This window comes from Haliotis rubra, unplaced genomic scaffold, assembly GCF_003918875.1.
Source record: "Haliotis rubra isolate DU_JTF1 unplaced genomic scaffold, ASM391887v1 Scf20, whole genome shotgun sequence".
In the NCBI taxonomy this organism is placed as follows: Eukaryota; Metazoa; Mollusca; class Gastropoda; order Lepetellida; family Haliotidae; genus Haliotis; species Haliotis rubra.
The window spans coordinates 1,906,165-1,925,961 of record NW_025766003.1 but is presented as its reverse complement, the minus strand read 5'-3'; the positions used below and the strand labels follow the sequence as shown (position 1 = coordinate 1,925,961).

General features: G+C 41.3%; 1 protein-coding gene across 1 annotated transcript in view; it reads right to left on the bottom strand.

The window, feature by feature from the left end:
* LOC124275518 (papilin-like) overlaps window positions 1-19,797 on the bottom strand; it is a 76,040-nt gene that overhangs the window by 22,123 nt on the left and 34,120 nt on the right. The window contains exons 19-22 of the mRNA XM_046711097.1: window positions 19,280-19,435; window positions 9,945-10,028; window positions 8,116-8,277; window positions 783-983 (exon numbers count right to left, since the gene is read on the bottom strand). Coding sequence (XP_046567053.1) covers window positions 783-983; window positions 8,116-8,277; window positions 9,945-10,028; window positions 19,280-19,435 — 603 coding nt within the window. The remainder of the gene's footprint in view (window positions 1-782; window positions 984-8,115; window positions 8,278-9,944; window positions 10,029-19,279; window positions 19,436-19,797) is intronic.

Here is a 19,797-nt window from a genome sequence, read left to right as displayed (position 1 = left end):
GTCAACGCGTTCTCCAGACATGGGACCCCCTTGAACGTAACTGGCGCCGCCTTGGTCGTCAGCTGAGACAGCGTGTACCACCTCCATCGCACCGCCAGGAACTTGAACAGACTCTCTTCGACTTATGAAACAGGATTCCTGCTGACGTCATCTGCCGACTGACGACGTGAATGAGGAGACGTGTAGTGTCGTGTATGGATGCCCAGGGTGGTCACACTCGCTATTGCTGACGTGTCCCCAGACTCCTGTCTCATTATGTGACTCTTTATGCACTTTTTGAATAAACTCTGATTTGTGTAATGTTTAATTTTGACTCCTTGACTCTTTCGTAATGAATTGCGGCAAATGCAAGACCAGCATTACAATATATTTATATAAATATTTCCAAATTATTTGAAAATTATTTCTGGTCAAGTAAAGTCGGTAATAACTTTCTTTTGCCCGGTAGTGTATTTCCGAGCAGTTATCATGAATCATTTAGACGGTATGTTTACACTTGACTGCACTTCGTAACGTTATAACCTGCTGATATACACAAACTGCAAACAGAATCAGTGTTTCTGCCGCGAATGCAATGTTATTGCCTGATAAGACACACGTTTCGGGGTATGGTAACGATCAACAGTCCATGGATTCGCACCCGGCCAATATAAATGATCATTCTAAAAAAGTACGTTTTAGGTCTAATCCCCACTCTAAGAGTCAGACACCTAGCCCGGCCCCTTACTCATAAAGTGTAATTCCAAATGTAACATACGCAGCCTTAACTATGTATTACTGACCTTCTGTAGACGGTATCTGGTGACTTTGACCAGCCAAGAGTATCACCAAAACTGTGCAGACGATAAGCTTCATTATTGCGGATGGAGGTGCTTCACGAGTCAGGCGGAGATTGTTTTGCGTATGACTGAATCCGGGTAATATAACTCCGTCGTCCGACACATCAGTACACATCTGGTCCATTTTATGTTCCGTGGTAATTACTCACTTGTGATCCGTTCGCAGATTGGATTATGAGTACTCCAATGTGTGACGTTCCAGTGTGTTATTTTAACCCTTGCTTCGGTCAAACAGCAGGTCTCAAAACACAAGCGAAGCAGACGACAGACAGGCTTTATGATGGCGAGCGGAGATGCTGAACTAGAATAGAGCAGATTTTTAGGTTTGTCAATGAAACATGTCTCCCCAGCCGTCGAAAGCTTAATTCTGCCACCTTTGTAGCATAACAAAAATAATCAGCGAACGTTCTCGTAGCTTCGATTATTTTCTCGTTCCTTCGATTATTTTCTCGTTGCTTCAACTATTTTTCCGTTGCTTCTAGTATTTTGTCGTTACTTCTAGTTTCTGTCAAAAACTTGTAATTTCGAGTACTTACTCGTTACTTCGAGTATTTTGTCGTTACTTCAATTATAATTTCGTTACTTCGAATATTTTCTCGTTGTTTCAGTTTTCTTTCCAAAACTTGAAATTTCAAGAATTTACTAGTAGTTACTTGTTTTTGAAAGAAAGCTGTAGGAATGTGAAAATACTCGAAGCCACGATAAATCAGTCGAAGCAGTGAAAAAATTCTTGAAATTTAAGTTTTTGACAGAAACTAGAAAATATTTGAAATTTCAAATTCTTGAAGGAAACTTGAAGCAACGAGAAATTAATCAAAACAACAAAAAAATAATTGAAGTAACGAAAGCAAGTCTCGCCGAAACTCGCCGAACGATAACGTTCATGATATCAAGGTACCCTCCAGAATGAGAATAATTCGGTTGAGGTCTTCAGTAAAGGGTTGTGGCCCCCCTCTTGCATCTCTTACAGCCAAACAACGTTTCCACATGAATCTTAGAACGTTAATGAACACACCAAGTGGAAGACGTCGCCATGGTGACGTTGAAGATCTTGCAACGTCATCATGTGTAGGAATAGTCGTATGCGGTCTAGCGTTGTCTTGTTTATGTTCTCATGGTAACACATTAATCGTCTTCGCTTACAGGCGGGGCGGTGGGGTAGCCTAATGGTTAAAGCGTTGGCTCGTCACGCCGAAGACCCGGGTTCGAATCCCCACATGAGCACAATGTGTGAAGCCCATTTCTGGTGTCCCCCCGCCGTGATGTTGCTGGAATATTGCTAAAAGCGGCGTAAAACCAAACTCAGTCAGTCAGTCAGTCAGTCGCTTACAGGCCCGTGGCAGTTATACTGCACATGACAAGTTACGATATTTAATTTGGACTTCATTCTCAAGGCCATGATGAAATAGATCCATTGAGCATTAATCATGCAACAACCCACGTTTTAAGATGAGTACGAAACCACATGTTGGTGCATATGCTTAGAAAACCAAAATTACATTTTCTCTGATTTCAACAAAACGAAAACAAAACTGAAATTGAAACATGGTAGCACATTACTGCAATCTGAGAAGAATACACAAAAACTACCCAACAAATCCGATTGTCGCACAGTTTTTAAACACAGTGATACCACAGTATCAGGTGTAGCATCCCTCGGACTTATAACATCACTATTATTAGCATCTGATTCCTCTGTCATTCCCGATACAGTATATGCCTCAATTCTTCACGTTGAACAGCATAGGGTCCAGCTCGAACTGGCGTCTAACATAGACCGAAAGATGTTCAATGGGTTTATAGCGGGGCTCCTTGTGGGCGATGGTAATGTTTCGATGGAATTGTTCTCTAAAAAAGGTGATGACGGCATGAGACGGCCAAGCGTTGTCCTCCATGACTATATATAGAGGATTGGCAAAGTTTACAAAATGTGGCACCATGGCCGTATCCAGTGCTTCCTGTCGAAACCGTTGATCTTTGTGTTTCCCAGGTACTGTAGTGAGATCCAACTGGCAACCACACCAAACGCTACCCCACGCCATCATTGATGGGATCAGCTGCATAGATCATCTCCTGATGATACGACGTCTCTATACGTGACAACTCCCGTGGACAACGTTTAGAAGAAAGCGACTTTCATGAGACCAATGAACGGTCCCCTACGCCATTTCCTGAAGTTGCAGTTCTTGGAGTTTGCACCACACCAGACGTACTGCCTGTTCCTATCTGTGGGGAAGGGACGTCTGATCAGACGACGTACCTCACTTAAATGCACCGGATTCTGTTGGTGTTAGGGCCAATGTTCACAAAACTGACTCTCCTGGTATATTTTCATGACATTTAAACAGATTAGGTGGGTAATTATCATTTTGGTTAAAGTTTCCCCTGTAATGCATTGATGGTCTTTCCAAACAGTAGCGACAAAAGGCAAAGTAGTATTTACCTTCCGTGAAGATGCGAGTTTGAACTGGCCTTCTGGAATCCATGCTTGTCGTAAGAGGCGACTAATGAGATTGGGTGGTCATCCTCGCTGACATTCTTCAAGCACTCCACATCTTCTTACAGCGAATACATCGCATCTCCTTATGTTGAGTGTAACATTCTACTGTTGGCTTGCCATGGGTATATATGTGTAACTCGAGGGTGCAGTGGGGACTGATGTCAGATTTTAGACCCATGAAGATTCGGGTTAAACAACATGATCGAGTGGTCAGGCTCGCTGACTTGGTTGGCATATGTCATCGTACAGACTGCTTCCATATAGCATGAATATTGCTGAGTGCGGCATTAACAACAGACAACATATTCTGCGCATGCGCAAAATGAAATTATTTTGAGTGCCTCCATATATGAAAATATTCACTATGCATCAGTCCATAAATGTGCAAAGTTTTATACTTTTATCATTAGATGGACAATTGATCTGTTCAGCCGCTCCACTACATAGCACGTTGACGTTCTTGATTTAAAAGGCCTGGCATTTCCAAACAAAGATTAAAATGAAAAGTTTAATTTGTTTTTGCAGCTCACTTTTAATGTGAGTGTTCAGTTTAAGCAAACATGCACCGAATGACTTCATGAACTTTTCACACGTGCATTTCATCTTTATAGGCCACAAAGTCAAGGTGTGCACGTTTCCTTGTTTACCTTTGCTGGAATATTGCTAAAAGCAGCGTAAAACCAAACTCAGTCAGTCAGTCAGTCCTTGTTTACCTTCCTGAAGTTGTAAAGCTTCTGGTGTTTTATGACTGCACTTAATATATCAATAACGGCAGGCTTACTACATTTCCCGTCATCCAGAAGTGGAAGACAATTGTGAAAAGCAAAGTTACTGAGTTTGAACAACACTATTTGAGCAAAGGATCTCAAACGATGTAGAGCTCTCCCTGTTCCATAATCTGCACCAATCTTACAAACCTTCCAAACTCGGGACTCTGGGACGACAGATCCCTCATCTACAGCGTGCACTCAAAGGTGTTGTGAATATGATTGCTACACCAGCTAGACCAGGTAACTGCGAGCTCTGTTTCTGACTCACCATCTGTTGCATGAATGCCCTGACCAGCCTGTTTGTAACAACCGAGAGACTCTGTGGCTCTCCATCCTGGACACGTGTGGCGTAGACGTGTATGTCATGTTTGACTCCATGGAACTGGATGAACAAACAAGAACTCTTCTTTAAGGGACACTCCCTCGATATTTAGGATCATTAACTGCTACACCTTGTGGGACTATTCGTCCTCTCAGTGGACTCATTTTCCATTTTAACTAACGAACTCTTCCCCACTGCCCAGCTGCAAATCTCCAAATCTGGAAGAGCTGAGGACACTCACTCGCCTTTCAAACGATACGTATTGCAATGGGTTTTTTCTCAGAACCGGCACATTGGGTAATATAGTATGAAATTTTGTGATTATTTCTATGGTTTAAGTTAAAATTTAACAGACCTTCAGTCCTACTGAAATTTTCCACTGTAATTACTTGATTTTACATACAATACATTTAAAAGAAAATACAATCCCTCAAAATCAAATCTAAATCCAAAATTTCGGTTATCACAAACATTAAGTGTATTTTTATGTCTTTTATGTGTAGAAATAGGTTCTGCATGTACAATCGCTGTCACTCACTGTCAAACACTTAGGCTCACACTGTGTCGCAACACGTATCGCCATATATTGCAATACAATTTATATGCCAATACACAGCCCTATTTACTACTGTTTAATATACTTCTAAATTTATTGGATTAAACAGAAAAAGAACAATTTTGTTGAGTATATATCAAATGGTTTCGATCAGGATTTTGCTATACTTTCATCGAATTTAACATGCCGATTTGTTAACAACAATAACCCATTAAAATATGGCGCATTGCTAACGCAGTACATATACTAAAATGGAACATTTTTAGAAGGGAAGATAGGCGTGTTTTAAGTGGGGATGGGCGTATGAGGTACTGGAGAGGACTCTTTATAATTCATGTCGCTTCTTGAAGGCATCCAAAGTTTGTTTCTAGAAGGTAGAGCAGAACTAAAACCTATAAGAACATGCACCTCTACAAACACCAAATCAGAATTGTTCAAAAACATATCAAGATTTCATTTGAGAAATCAATGAAAACTCGACGATAGACTGTAAATCGTCGTTTAGCTTCGGCTCGGGACAATACTGGAATAAGGGTTAATGCGTATGCCTACGTGCAATTGATGAACAAGACACGATAACAGTTATGGCTCTGACTCAGACTGTTACCATCTGCATGTCAGCTGTTGTTTATAGTCGCCATCACTCACATTGTAAAATGTCAGCCCACCATTACGTGACGCAAGGTGTTATTCCGTTTTCTATTTGTTCTGTCACACGGGCCAATAAATTATGTTCGTTCACTATAATCGGGGCTGTAGTGAGGTAACACGATAAACAAGGATAATCTATATTATATTAATTTGGACCGTGCGTGCAGTTCTGAATATCTCCTACGTATATCACATATTGACCTGCATGTCACACAGTCTGGGCATCAGCGATACTGTGTTTGTGTGTGGCACTTACGAGGTTAATTGCAGCTGAACTAGAATCATTTTTAAATCAACAGGCATGTTTGAGTACATGAACTTATATATACGCTGCATATAATGTGTAAGCTCTACATGGGCGGTGGGGTAGCCGAGTGGTTAAAGCGTTCGCTCGTCACGCCGTAGACCTGGGTTTGATTCCCCACATGGGTACAACGTGAAGCCTATTTCTGGTGTCCCCCGCTGTGATATTGCTGGAATATTGTTAAGCGGTGTAAAACCACACTCTCTCCCTGTAAGTTCTACCGTCATCTATTAAACAATGTTCGTTTCTTAAGCTATACATCGGCCTGCTCGGCCAGCCTTGCTGACTAGGTTGATGTCAGCGTTGATGTCAGCGTATCCAAATTGCGTAGATCAATGCTGGTGACGTCAATCACTGGATTGTCTGGTCCAGTGTCGATTATATGCAGACCGCTGTCATAGAGGTAAACAAAAAGCAAACAAACAAATGTTAAGATGTTCGTACCTACAATCTATGTCCTACGTTGCTTGGGCTTTCCTACAATGTTGGGTGGGACACAGTATACAGACAAGCTATCATACATGATAAACACTACAGGAGAGCCCTATCGGATATCACTATTTTATTCAGTTATGGTAACATCAATTGCCACAATCTGCAAAGGTCTTGAAGTTGTCAGCGTTGCCACTACGCCACCACCGCTGAAAATGGTCTCCTCACACTTTTCGGGTCAGAACCGAGGGACGAAAGATGCTTCATTTTCCAACTGTTCGTGGCAATCTAAATGAAGAAAAAACAAGTGACTCCTAAGATTTGTTTAAATGGATCTCGTAAAGTACCTTATCCTGAAACCACGGCCAGGAAACCCCCACAGCACAACCTAGACAGGGGCGTACCCAGGAAAGATGTGAAGTGTAAGCACACCTGGACGTGCGAGACTTCAGGGGGAGAGTTTTTTTTATGTAAAATGGTTGCTCTAGACAGCATTTCCTGCTATATTTTCCTGAAAAAGCGTATTTCAAACTTTTCATAAAATTATGTTTATGTATAAATGAATCAGGAGCTAGCATTCAATATGTATTCACAACACTACATCCAACAATTGGCTTCAGCGGATATAATCAGCACTAGTCCACAGACTTTTCTATATGCATATAAATTGTATACTGGCTTCTGTTACCCCCCATCCCCCCAACACACATACCACACACAAGAAAATGCATGGTAAGTAGTTGATAAAAAGTAAATCAGCTGGTACATAACATTTTATGGCCAAATAGAATAATGACTTTTGCTGAAGGACTATGTCGTAAAATATTTGTTAGAATACTAAATTTATCAGTTCAATTTCAGTAACTTCCCTATGAAAATATATTTTGAACAAATGACAAAAATGTGAGTCAATAAGAAAAGAAAATCTGTATTCTGGGGAGTAATATTGCTGTCAGCACGTTGTGTAGAGTCTTAAATGAAATCCACGCGACTCGTCTTCTAAGCAGCAAATTGCTCTGACTTGTCTCTGTGCACATGGATAAGTGCAAGTGGTGACATACGGACATCACCCATGGTGGACCGGGCGGTGGGGTAGCCTAGTGGTTAAAGCGTTGGCTCGTCACGCCGAAGACCCGGGTTCGATTCCCCACATGGGCACAATGTGTGAAGCCCATTTCTGGTGTCCCCCGCCGTGATATTGCTGGAATATTGCTAAAAGCGGCGTAAAACTACACTCAGTCAGTCAGCCCATGGTGGACCGAAGGTACGTCTTGATCCTCCTCATTGCACTGAAGGATCTCCCGCTTGATGCCAGTGTATGAAATACGGCCTGTCCGATCGCCCGAGACGGGCTAGATTTCTCACGGAGGGTCTAAATTTACAGCTAGCCAGCTCAATTGTCTGGTGAAAATTTTAAATGTTTCATTTTGGGCTGGTAACATTTTGAAATTACCAGCCCTGATGTCTGGCTGGGTTTTTGGCCTATTTAAATTTATTTAAATATTAAGTGTAGGCACGTGCCTAAAGTGCCTAATGGCAGGTACGCTACTGCTAGAACACATTTTAGCAGTGACAATATGACAAAGGCAACATCAAGAAGTCGGAGCTGATTCCGACTCAGCGATTGCAGTACATCGGAGCCGTCTCCGACACTCGTCTGGGGAAAATGTCGGCCATGTTTTATATCATACATCCAGACATGATTTCAATAAAACGTAATCAAGTATTCTGTATATATAACCTGGAACACATGTTTCCTCGCACTCGGCTTTGGTCTTGAAGTTGTTGGCGTTGCCACCACAGCCACCGTAGGAGAACTCTTTACATGTTCCGGTGTCAGGGTCGTAGAAAAACCGAGCAAGTGCCCTTTTGCAATGTCCGCCTTCTGGTTTGAGGTTGCAATCTGTATGAAGAAGAAACAGATGGTCTTCACGATTAAAACGGATGTTTTCAGTGTCGTTTACCCAGCAGAATCACTGACCTCCACAACTTCACCTAGCACACGTATCAATATGAACAGTGTTAGAGTACTAGAAAGAAAACATATAAGGTTGTCACTTAGTATCGCACAGATCCATTCATGTTCCAGTGAAACAACGCGATGTCGCATGTAATATGGAAGTTCGCCAGAATTTTTCACAGGCAAGAGTGGGTGAGTTTAGTTTTACGCCGCACTCAGCAATATTCCAGCTATATGGCGGCGGTCTGTAAATAATCGAGTCTGGACCAGACAATCCAGTGATAAACAGCATGAGCATCGATCTGCGCAATTGGGAACCGATGACATGTGTCAACCAAGTCAGCGAGCCTGACCACCCGTTAGTTGCCTCTTACGACAAGCATGGGTTACTGACGATCAATATTCTAACCCGGATCTTTACGGGTATTCACAGGCTAAATATCTCATGGCAAGGAATAGACAAATGTCTGTGTATTGTGAGTAAACGTTGGGTTCAGCTGTTGTCAGCACACTGCAGCAACTTCTAGCCATGGCATGGGGTGCTTTAAGACTTGGTTGCACTACACCTTAATCAACGTGGTAAAACAATTGCCATGATGCGAACATAATGGAAGGATGGACCACATCGGGCGCATGTGTAACTATAGTATAGTGCTAACTGTCCAAGGCCCCGTTCCTCAAAGCAATCGTAGCGCTAAGGTGATCGTAACTCCCATACTTTAACATAGACTTACGACTGTCGTAGCGCTAAGATGATCGTAACTCCCATACTTTAACATAGACTTACGACTGTCGTAGCGCTAAGATGATCGTAACTCCCATACTTTAACATACACTTACGACTGTCGTAGCGCTAAGGTGATCGTAACTCCCATACTTTAACATACACTTACGACTGTCGTAGCGCTACGATCGCTTTGAAGAACGGGGCCCAGCGTTTAGCAACAGGTAAAGCTCTGTGACGAAATCTGACTGATGTGTCATGGGCACCATTGTTTTCATATATTGATATTTTTTTCATTTAACAAACAAGGGAAAAACCGAAAGGCATTTCAGGGGGTTGACAGCATCATTACATACTTTCTTCTTCATACATTTGACAAGTTTAAAGAAACTATTCACCGATGCATTATTGGTATGAATTGGTTGATAAAAATACTAGAACAGCAGGGGCGGATCCAGGATTTGGGACAGGGTGGGGGATGGGGTGCTCCTCAGGGAAAATATTGGGGGGGGGGAGAGTGGGGAGGTACGCACCCCCGAACCCCTCCTCTAGATCCGCCCCTGAATAGTGATATCAGCGATAAGTAGGATCACTGGGGAGGTAATCTGAACATAGTCATTAGGCAGACGGCAAAAGTCAAAAGTCCCCTTACTGATGGATTAATACTGTCTGTGATTTTTAACGAACCGATATATCAGTACATCACAAAAGTAATATTTTAACAGAAGGGTGGCCAGTGTGACACTTCTACTGAAACCCGATGTTAGGGTACCTTCTGGCATGCCACACATCTCAAAACTAAAACTAAAACTGAAACATACGGTAAGGAACTCATATCTGATATTCAAGTAATACAAGTAACTTTACGGAAACAGCTTTAACTCACCTTCTTCCCAAGGCATCTGCTGACTGTGTCCAGCCAGGAGTAGAGCTGTGGAGACGATAAGCATCAGCATGGTGTACGTGGACGCTTCATGAATCACGAGTAAATGGTTTTGAATATAACTGACTACACATTATATAAATCTGTAGTCCGCCACATCAACCTGCATATGGACCCTAAGATTTTTATATGGTGATTATGCACACGTGTCCATTAACGCTTGACCTCAAACAGATTTCTCAAAAGCACAAGGTCATCAGACGACAACTTATATAATAGCGAATGTTCGTGATTAATGGATATTGAATACATAGTTTCGTATGTCACTATGACAAGACTATTTGTCGCATCTGTTCTTTGTTATGTGGCATGTAGTAGATGAGTGAGGTTAGTGGGTCTCAACTCATCATGGCACACCCTTCAACGACGTGTGTAAGTCCTCAAGTACTCACGGAAATAGACATAAAAGTGTGTGTGCGGGGTGGGTGGGGGTGGGGTCGGGGTGGGCGTTTAATTCGTAGTTTTGAACACAACTAAAGTTTGTTTGCTAAATATTCTATGACTTTCGTTTTTCCCAACTTAAATCGTGTCATTTATGAAATTTCTGATGCAAGCTATCGTATGCAAATGAGATGTACTCTCCATAGGTTCGCGTATATAATATATTTTATGATAAAAGTTCATATACCATTCATATTTTCTTTCTTTTATCGTAATTGATAAACGAAATAATTATGACGTAAGTTATGACATGTTTTGTTGATATTTTTGCGTATAAATGGTATTTTGGATGATGATTAGAGGATCAAATTAAAAGGCCTAGTTGGGAAAAACATAGTTATTTTAATATTTGTACAACGACCTATTTTAATGAAGTAATAAACAAATAGACGCCAACCATTTTATTTCTATTTTCGCGACTACCCTTTTAGTCTGTCATACAGACCCTGAAACAAACATATCCAAGAAAGCCTATGCAAGTCTAAAATATGTGGCAGGTCTAGATTTCCACAGACAATTAAGAAGTCTCTGGGCTCCTTTTCATTATATTTTATGATTATAATTTAGGAACTGTTTTTTTCTGTAAAATATGTTCATTTCAGAGACTAGATGTTTGTCTATGTAAGTCCTAGTACCCCACAATCGCATTGCGATATCACAGCAGTACTGTTGTGCTTGTCTCCTCAGATCACCAGTCTAAGTATTAAGCTTTTTCAAAGCGCTTATGTTTCTCGGTGTTGAGCAGCAAATAACGTTTTAGTATGTACTTTTACATATTTGCGTAACATCTCAGCTCAATTCATTGCAGCGGAACCTAAATTATAGTTTAATATGTTTTGTGTACACTGTGTGTTGGTCAGAGAAAATATTGTGTGAGCTTTACCGTGATCTGATAAACGCAATCCCTGACTCACAGAGTAACAATAGTCCTTGGTACTACCAAGAAAGGACTTTCTATATAATCACTGGAAGCATTTGAGACAACTGGATTTGATACCATTTGGTTTCTCAATAACTCAAAAGATTTGCTGAAATCTTTACAATTTCAGAAACAGGTTGAACGGAGAACTGAGTCGAGTTCTGTTAAAACATTTGTATACACTATCCCATACGACTAACTTGAGGAAAACCTGAATCCTTGATTCATGTGGCATTTGTTCGTAGAAGGTGGTGAGCAGAGATATAATTTCAGATCTATCTTCCGAATTTCTGGAAGAATGCAAATGTCATACTTGCTTGACAACGATACAAGAATCTGTATCGAAACGTCGCATCTACCGAATAAAGAAGTTGTTTATCCATAAAGTTTGTATATTCTGGGCAGAGATTTCTTACAGACTTTAAAGAGTGTTTTTTATTATAATTATTAAGATATTCAGACCTGTTTGGTTGGATGCACCAAGAGGTGTAATATAAGTCCTTCTTAACCTATTGCTCTCCTGCAGTACTAACGGACAGTAACTGATATTTGTCACCAAAATCAAGATCACACCGACGTTACATCAAATGCCTCTCTAGCTATTCTCCGAGTATAGGTTTTTATCGCTAATTGTGCATGCCTAAGAACAAATCAAACAGCACCCGTAGCTCTTGCAAGTCACTCGCTAAAGAGATATCAGTCTGTCTCAGAGTCCCTGAACCACATTATTTTCCCTACTGCCTAGCCCTCCCTGCAATGCTAAAGCTCTAAATGAAGCAAGTCTAGATTTCCTGAGGTTCAGGCTCACGTCTTACTGGGGCTCCTTTTCAATTTAAATGGGTTTATTTGTTACTATCAAAATTATATATACTCTCCCAAAAAAGAAACGCAAATAGGAATTTCAACTGTATTTTTATGTTTATTTTGAAACATCTTATAGGCTTTATGAGTCAATGAAATATAGCGAAATTGCACACTGGGAATGCAGAGTTATCCGTCTTTGGCACCAACTCGAGGAAAGTCAGTTTGAGTGTCACATGGAGACGTGTGGTGGCGCTGAAGTCAATACCTCCTGTGACCGCCGTGGGCATCCAGAACTGCACGGCATCGCCTCGGCATTGAACGAATAAGTCTCAGAATCTCGTGTTGCCCAATTGCAGCCCACTCTGCCTGTAGTGCCTGTGCGAGTTGCTGAAGTGTCTGGGGCTGAGGGTTACGGCGTCGCACCCGTCTGTCCAGGGCATCCCACAGATGTTCGATCGGGTTTAAGTCCGGTGATCTTGAGGGCCAGGGGAGCGCATTGATGTTGTGGTTCTGGAGGAAGTCTCTAGTGTAACGTGCTGTGTGGGGCCTGGCATTGTCCTGTTGAAACAACTCCCTCTGGCGATCAATGATTGGAAGGAGGTGTGGGCGTAGGATTTCGTCACAGTACCGTTGAGCTGTCAGGTTGCCCTGGATCATCACCAAATCACTTCTCCTACGGCAGGTGATCGCTCCCCACATCATAACAATGCCCCGGCCGAATCTGTTCACCTGACGGTCTGTGCAGAAAGCCTCCTCAATCCGGGTATTTGTCGAGCGGTACTGGTCGCCGTAGCTGTTCGATGACGCAGGTGATGTACCCGGATGTAGCGATCCTGCGCCGCAGTGGTCGCTCGAGGTCGCCCACTACGAGGGGCATCTGCTACCGCATTCTGCCGGTGATATCTCTCCCAGAGCCGTGAAATGGTGCTTTGGTGAACATTCATGCGTTGGGCAACTGCACGTTGAGATTGGCCAGCTTCAAGCAAACCAATGGCGATATGACGGTTGGCTTCACTTAGACGTGGCATTTTGCGTTCGTCAACAATATTCCAAATACAGTGAATAATCGACAGACAGCGATCAACCTTTTATACCCATCATTGAGACTATCTGATCCCCAACTTTCACGTGCATTGCATGTGAATTGTGTATTCTGTGACACTACACGCCGAAATTGAAACTCATGCTGTTAAATACGGGTATTTTTCGGATGGTGCGTTTTGATGTTTCAAAACATAAACACCATAGGACTCATAACAGAGCAAAACATTTTGTAAAATGACTCACGTTTTAATTCATTGCTACATGAAATTGCTATTTTCATGATGCGTTTCTTTTTTGGGAGAATATATATTCAGACCAAGCGTCTGCATAGAGATATGTGCAACATGGTAATCTCATTCCAGACTTGATTATAGCACTTGTATTACTCACCATGGATATACCTGTGTACACGTGTCTCCAGGATGACTCATAATAACGTTGTAGGGATATCGTTATGTAATGACGGGTAATCGATAGGAGCCATGCAAGAGGTTAGCAGGTCGAAGTGACATAGGACGAGTTCACAGGTACTTTTGTGTGACAACGTATACCTGGAAGAAACTGCTGTCACCATGTGGATTGGGACATTGGTGGACTGGTGGCGACTTAGTAGAGTTACTTGCTTTATTGCCAGTCTGCCTCTCTGTGTGGATCCTCTCATACCCAATGTATACAGTGGGCAAAAGTATCGCAACACCCAAGTTTTATGACAGGGCCTATATTTAATCCCAGTTTAGATGCCATATGCGTCTTCACGGGATATTATTTGGTAGCCGAAGCGCTAAAAGGACTTTCCACTAACACTAAATCCAACAATAGAGAATATGAATGGTATAATTTGATTAGGCATGGGTCCTGTAATAAAACTGAAATTAAGATAACATAATGTGTTAATAAACGTATTGTCATCCCAAACGGGTAACACGATGCATAGTCCTAATTCATACACCCAATCCAAAAATACGGTCTCTAGTTTCAGAAACGGAAGACACAGTCAGTATCTTGTGTAACCTCTGCCCACCTGGATGACTTTATACACCCTCGTCCTCAATGAGTGCACAGGACGCTGAATCCGATGTTGGGGCAACCTATTCCATGTTTGGTGCAATGTCTACGGACTGGCGGATCTCTCTGACGAACCTTACACCCCAGAATGTCCCAGACATGGCTTCTGGCTTCTGGCTGGCCATGGAAGGGTGGTAATGGCGTCTCGATGCAGGAAATCAATGACTGCGCGTGCGCGATGTTGCCTGGCGTTGTCATCCATAAAGATTGACCTTGTTAATAGGGGATGATTATCAAAATGAGGCAAAAGATACCTACTCAAGATTTCCTCTTGATATGTTTGTCCATTCAGATTTCCTCACACTGTGACAAGCTGAAGTTTGCCGTCATACGACACACTGCCCCACACCATCAAGGATCCTCCGCCGAATGGAACGTCTTCCATGGTGTTCCTTTGAGCATATGCCATGGTCCACTGTCGTCATACACACGTCCATCCGTCAGTAACAAACAGCAAAAACCGTCTATCGTCTGAAAAATGGATCTTCCTTCAAGCAGCCAGGTTCCACCGACGTCGTTCACGGCACCACGGTAATCTTGTATCCATGTGGGCACGTGTCAACAAAGATCGTCGGACAGGTCTCCTGGCCTTGTAGAGTGCTGTTTTCAGTTGATTTCTGACAGTTTTATGACAGAGGTGGAAGCCATTCCTGTTGTAACATTGGACTTCGTGCCCACAGAAGTCTCCAAACAAGTCTAAGTAGGGCTGCGTCTTGTCAGGCTGGTGTCTTGCGTGGTCTGCAAGAACGATGCAGATCTTTTACATCGTTGGGTGTTATTTCAGACAGACAGACAGACAGACAGACAGACAGACAGACAGACAGACAGACAGGTTTATTTCATAGATGTGGCCATGAGGCCAATAGTACAAAATGACAACTTAGATTAAATTTTTACAGAGCGCATCGACATGATTTTGTTTACAAAAATTGCTAGACGGAGGATTATATTATGGTTCTTAGTATTTAGAAGATGTACAATTTTTTTTTTATTTGGGTTCATAATATAGATACTTGGTATGTAGTGAGTTCTTACCGCTGCATATTAAGGACATTTCATTAACACATGATACTCATAGCTACACTAATGTCATTGTCTTTAGATCTTCTGTACGAAACTATTTTTAAATTGGTGGAGCCGCATCTGAATTTTGTTAAGACTCTGCGCAGATGTAACGAGGAGAGTGCGATCAAATACAATTCCGGAACAATATCAGATTTAAAGGCAGAATACATATGTAATGATTTTGAGTTTCTTATATCTTGTGTCCATTCTTGATAGTACATACCTTTACAACGTTGTTTGAAAAGACTTAAAATCAATTCACAGTTTCCCACATTTTGATATATCAATACATAAGCAAATCCATGTTGAAATAATATTGATCGTACTGCCGAAGCCCAGTTAATATCTCCATTGTCGTCTAAACGTTTCAACATATCATACGAGCGACGTGGGTAACGTGTGTCTGGTTGCCGAAGCAGACGTATCCAGAACGAAACAACTCGTGTCATATAATTTACATGTAAAGGGTATCTCCCACATTCTGCTAAAACTGCGTTGTTCGATGTGCGATAGCCAACGTTTAGAACGTTTTTACAAAATTTGGAATGTACTTTTTCTATTCCATGGCGGATAACAGTTCCCCAAATTTCTGCTCCATATAATAATATAGGTTGTATTTTACAGTCAAAGATTTTGAAAAACGGAACGGAATTGTTTTATATCTGTACATGAATTTCTTAATAGGAAATAATGCTTTCTCTGCTTGCTTACACAAAACACCACAAGCTTTTCTGAATACATTTCTACAAGATAACGTTAATCCCAGATACTTATAGTAGGAGACAGTTTCTAGTTTCTCTGTTCCAATTGACCATTTTTCTCTTTCTGCTATTCTACCAACTTTTTAAAAAACTATGACCTTTGTCTTATTTGTATTTATTGACAATCCCCATTTCGTACAATACTGTTCTAAGATATCTATCTTTTTCTGTAGGTTCACAACGCTGTCTCCAAATATAGCGACATCATCCGCAAACAGAAGAATTGACAGTGCATTTATAGTCTCATCAATAAAAGCGCCACTATAGTCGCTGTTTATGATATCGTTAACTAGTTCATCAATGTACATAATAAATAGGACTTGAGATAAGATACAACCTTGTCGTACTCCAGTCACTGGGTTAAATGTTTCAGTCATACTGTACTTCGTACATCTAACAGCTGCTTTTGCATGAGTATACATTGAACGTAAAAAAGTGCTAATTTTACCATGAATACCATTGTTGAGAAGTATATATAGGAGCTTGTTTCTGTCAACGGTATCAAAAGCTTTTTTAAAGCAACAAAACTACAGTAACATTTTCCACGTTTTTTCCTTATGTACTTGTGGATAATCGAATTTAGAACAAATATTTGGTCAATAGTACTGTAGTCTTCTCTAAACCCTGCTTGCGACTCGGAAATGATATCCTGTGTTGAAGCCCAAAGTTTTATACGTGTATCTAGAATACTTGTGAATACTTTGCTAATTATATCAAGTAGAGCAATACCCCTGTAGTTATTGGGATCCTCTTTATCCCCAGCTTTATATAACGGAACGATAAGACCAAGGTTCCAAGAGTCTGGAAAATTACCATTGTTGAAAATCTCGTTGAAAAGACTTTTGTAAAAAGGTAATAATATCAAACAAGTTATTTCCTCACTAATCGACTGATTGTTGAAGGATGGTGACTTACTTGCCTAGCAATTAGTCTCATGGACAACCCAGCATTAACCATACATATAACTTGCCATCTTTTGCCTGACGTTAGTTGAGGGGGTTCCATTGAGTGGTTTAAGACAATAAGTAAGCGTCTAACTCAGTTTTCTAACAAGAGTGAATGATAAGAAAAGCAAGATGCATAGATGTCAACTTCTTTAATGTGAATAACACGATGTGATGAAAGAGCAAGCATACGCTCCGAAACGTCGTATTATTCACAATAAAGAAGTTGACATCCATATATCTTGCCTTTCTTATGCATTCCACTTGTTAATGCCATTCACAGAAGAGTGAATGATAAATGAAAACTGTATTTTCAAGACACCAGGGGTGCAAGTGTTTCATATGCCCCACACTTGAAGCACGTGCTTCATGATTTTTTGCGTTTGAGACACGTAATAGGTTATTGTTTTCATTTATTTCTATAATGTCCTTATATGGCAAATTTTTTAAGATATTGAGAGAGAAATGTATTAGGCGCTGCGATACTTTTTTCCACGTGAACATTAGAAACATGCGCGCATGTGTGCGTCCGTGTGAGCGTGTATACGTGTTTGTGGGACTGATAGATACAATAGTGCGTTACATACTCACATGCATCACCTACATGTATTACAAGCAATTCGATAACATAGGAAGGTCACGGGTTTCGTATAATTCGTATGTAATGAGACCGAGTGTGGTATTTTATTTATTACCCTCGTCTTACATGCATTAAATTGACAAAATAGCATATTTTCGTTATTTTATTGGTTTCAAACCGAAACCTTCGCGGAAAAAGAGGTTGCGGAAAAGTTTTGTACTGTAGTACAATATTTGCATGACGTCACACTGTAATGACGTCACTGCCTTGGTAACCGACGTCACGATGCATGTCAGTTGTCATCGCCTTGTACAGCCTCCTACAGTAAACTACTCCGTAGCACCCCGTTTCTGGGTTTGCAGTTGCTTCATTCGGCTAACATCACTGGTGGAAACATTGCGTTTATGTTTTTCGACGGATATAATGTCCCAGTTCGACTCACAATTAAACAGCTACACGGCAACGTTCGCTATGTTTACATTCCCACAATGCATATAAATTGTAGAATGAACGAATTCACGTGTTTGTTATGAATGAAAAAATAGTTACGTCAGAATGTGCCCTAATTGAGAGGTCATCGGTTATCCAATCAAATCGTTAGAATCTCAGGTCAAGTCGTTACGACACAGGTCAACGCGATACGACACTCGTGTGACATACCAGAATAGTATGCAACTACCCATACGTTGACCACGTGGGTAATAAATAGAGAATCTCACCCGAGTGTCTTTTGATATCAAATATATCACCACGAGTTGATAAAGTAACAAATATCCGAGGCTTGCCGAGGATATTTTTACTTTTATCAACAACTTAAAATGATGTTTTTATTATAATTGCGTCGTTTTATTAATATGTTTTTCAATCCAAATTGACAGTTATTACCAACATCAGTGTGTTTTCTGATGAAAAAGCATATCGACCAAACGCACCTAAAATGGCAGACGTGGTGAAAGGTTCCGTATGACATTCGTTAAAATGAAAGTGCACGTGCATATCGTGACAACCCTACTAATGAACGCGAGTCCCAACTTCCCCTGAAATCATTTTTTGTTTTGACACAATCGCCATGGACGACTTACGAGAGATCAGAGGAACCAAGTCTTCGGACGATTGCAAGTTGGCCAGACTGCACGGAGGGTAGCCAATCATTTTAATGTTTATGTTAGGACACTCTATCGACTGCAGGAGTGACATCAGGTCACTAACAGTATCCAAGACCGTCCACGCAGTGGGCGACCTTCAGTAACATCACAACGTCAAGACCAACTCCATCTGCAGGATCGCTTCCCCAGAGAGACAGAAACAGCATGCCAGGCCACTGGGACTCATCAATGCCAGACCCATCAATGCCGATACAGTGCGTAGACGTTTGTGCGGGAGAAATATCTGCTCATTAGATCAGTTGTTGGTGAATTAAAGTGTGTGCTTTAAGAAACCGCTATCAGTGCGACATTTCTTTTGTGGTTCAGTATATAATTGGTATCGGGGTAACATTTCTTTGTTATTTGTTGTTTTCACACCAAATTCTTTCACGTACAGATTTCTGATAAACTGGTAGTTTGGAAATTGACTTGTTACAGTACCCCTTTGTTGATAAACAATACAGGAAAGCCCAATCGGATATCACGACTTTATTCAAGCATGAGATCAGAAGCATCTGTCCTCACACTCGTCGATGGTCTTGAAGTTGTTGGCGTTGCCACCACAGCCACCGTAGGTGAACTCTTTACATGTGTCGGTGTCAGGGTCGTAGAAAAGCCGAGGGATCGCCGCTCTGCAACGTCCGACCTCTGGTTTAAGGTTGCAAACTGGATGAAGAAGAAACAAGAAACGCCTTTTAGGAGGCAATGTTGAAGTCACCTGAGTAAATGTAGTGAGAAGGACGTGAGATGATTTGGCGGGTGAAGCTGATTTCAAGAGCATCAGGATGACCATACCTCCGTCTATTAGAGATCGGTACTCGCATCGCAAATAAGGTACACTCATCTCCAGTATATGACATTTCATATCAAAGGGTGTTTGTCATCTCTAACCATATCTGGAAATGAGGTACTTGTGACGGACGGTGGAAACATGATCCTATATATAATAATTATTACTTTTATCTTATGTCGTATGGTAACGAATCATAAAAAAAATGACATACCCCCCGGTCCCCGCTTATTTGCAA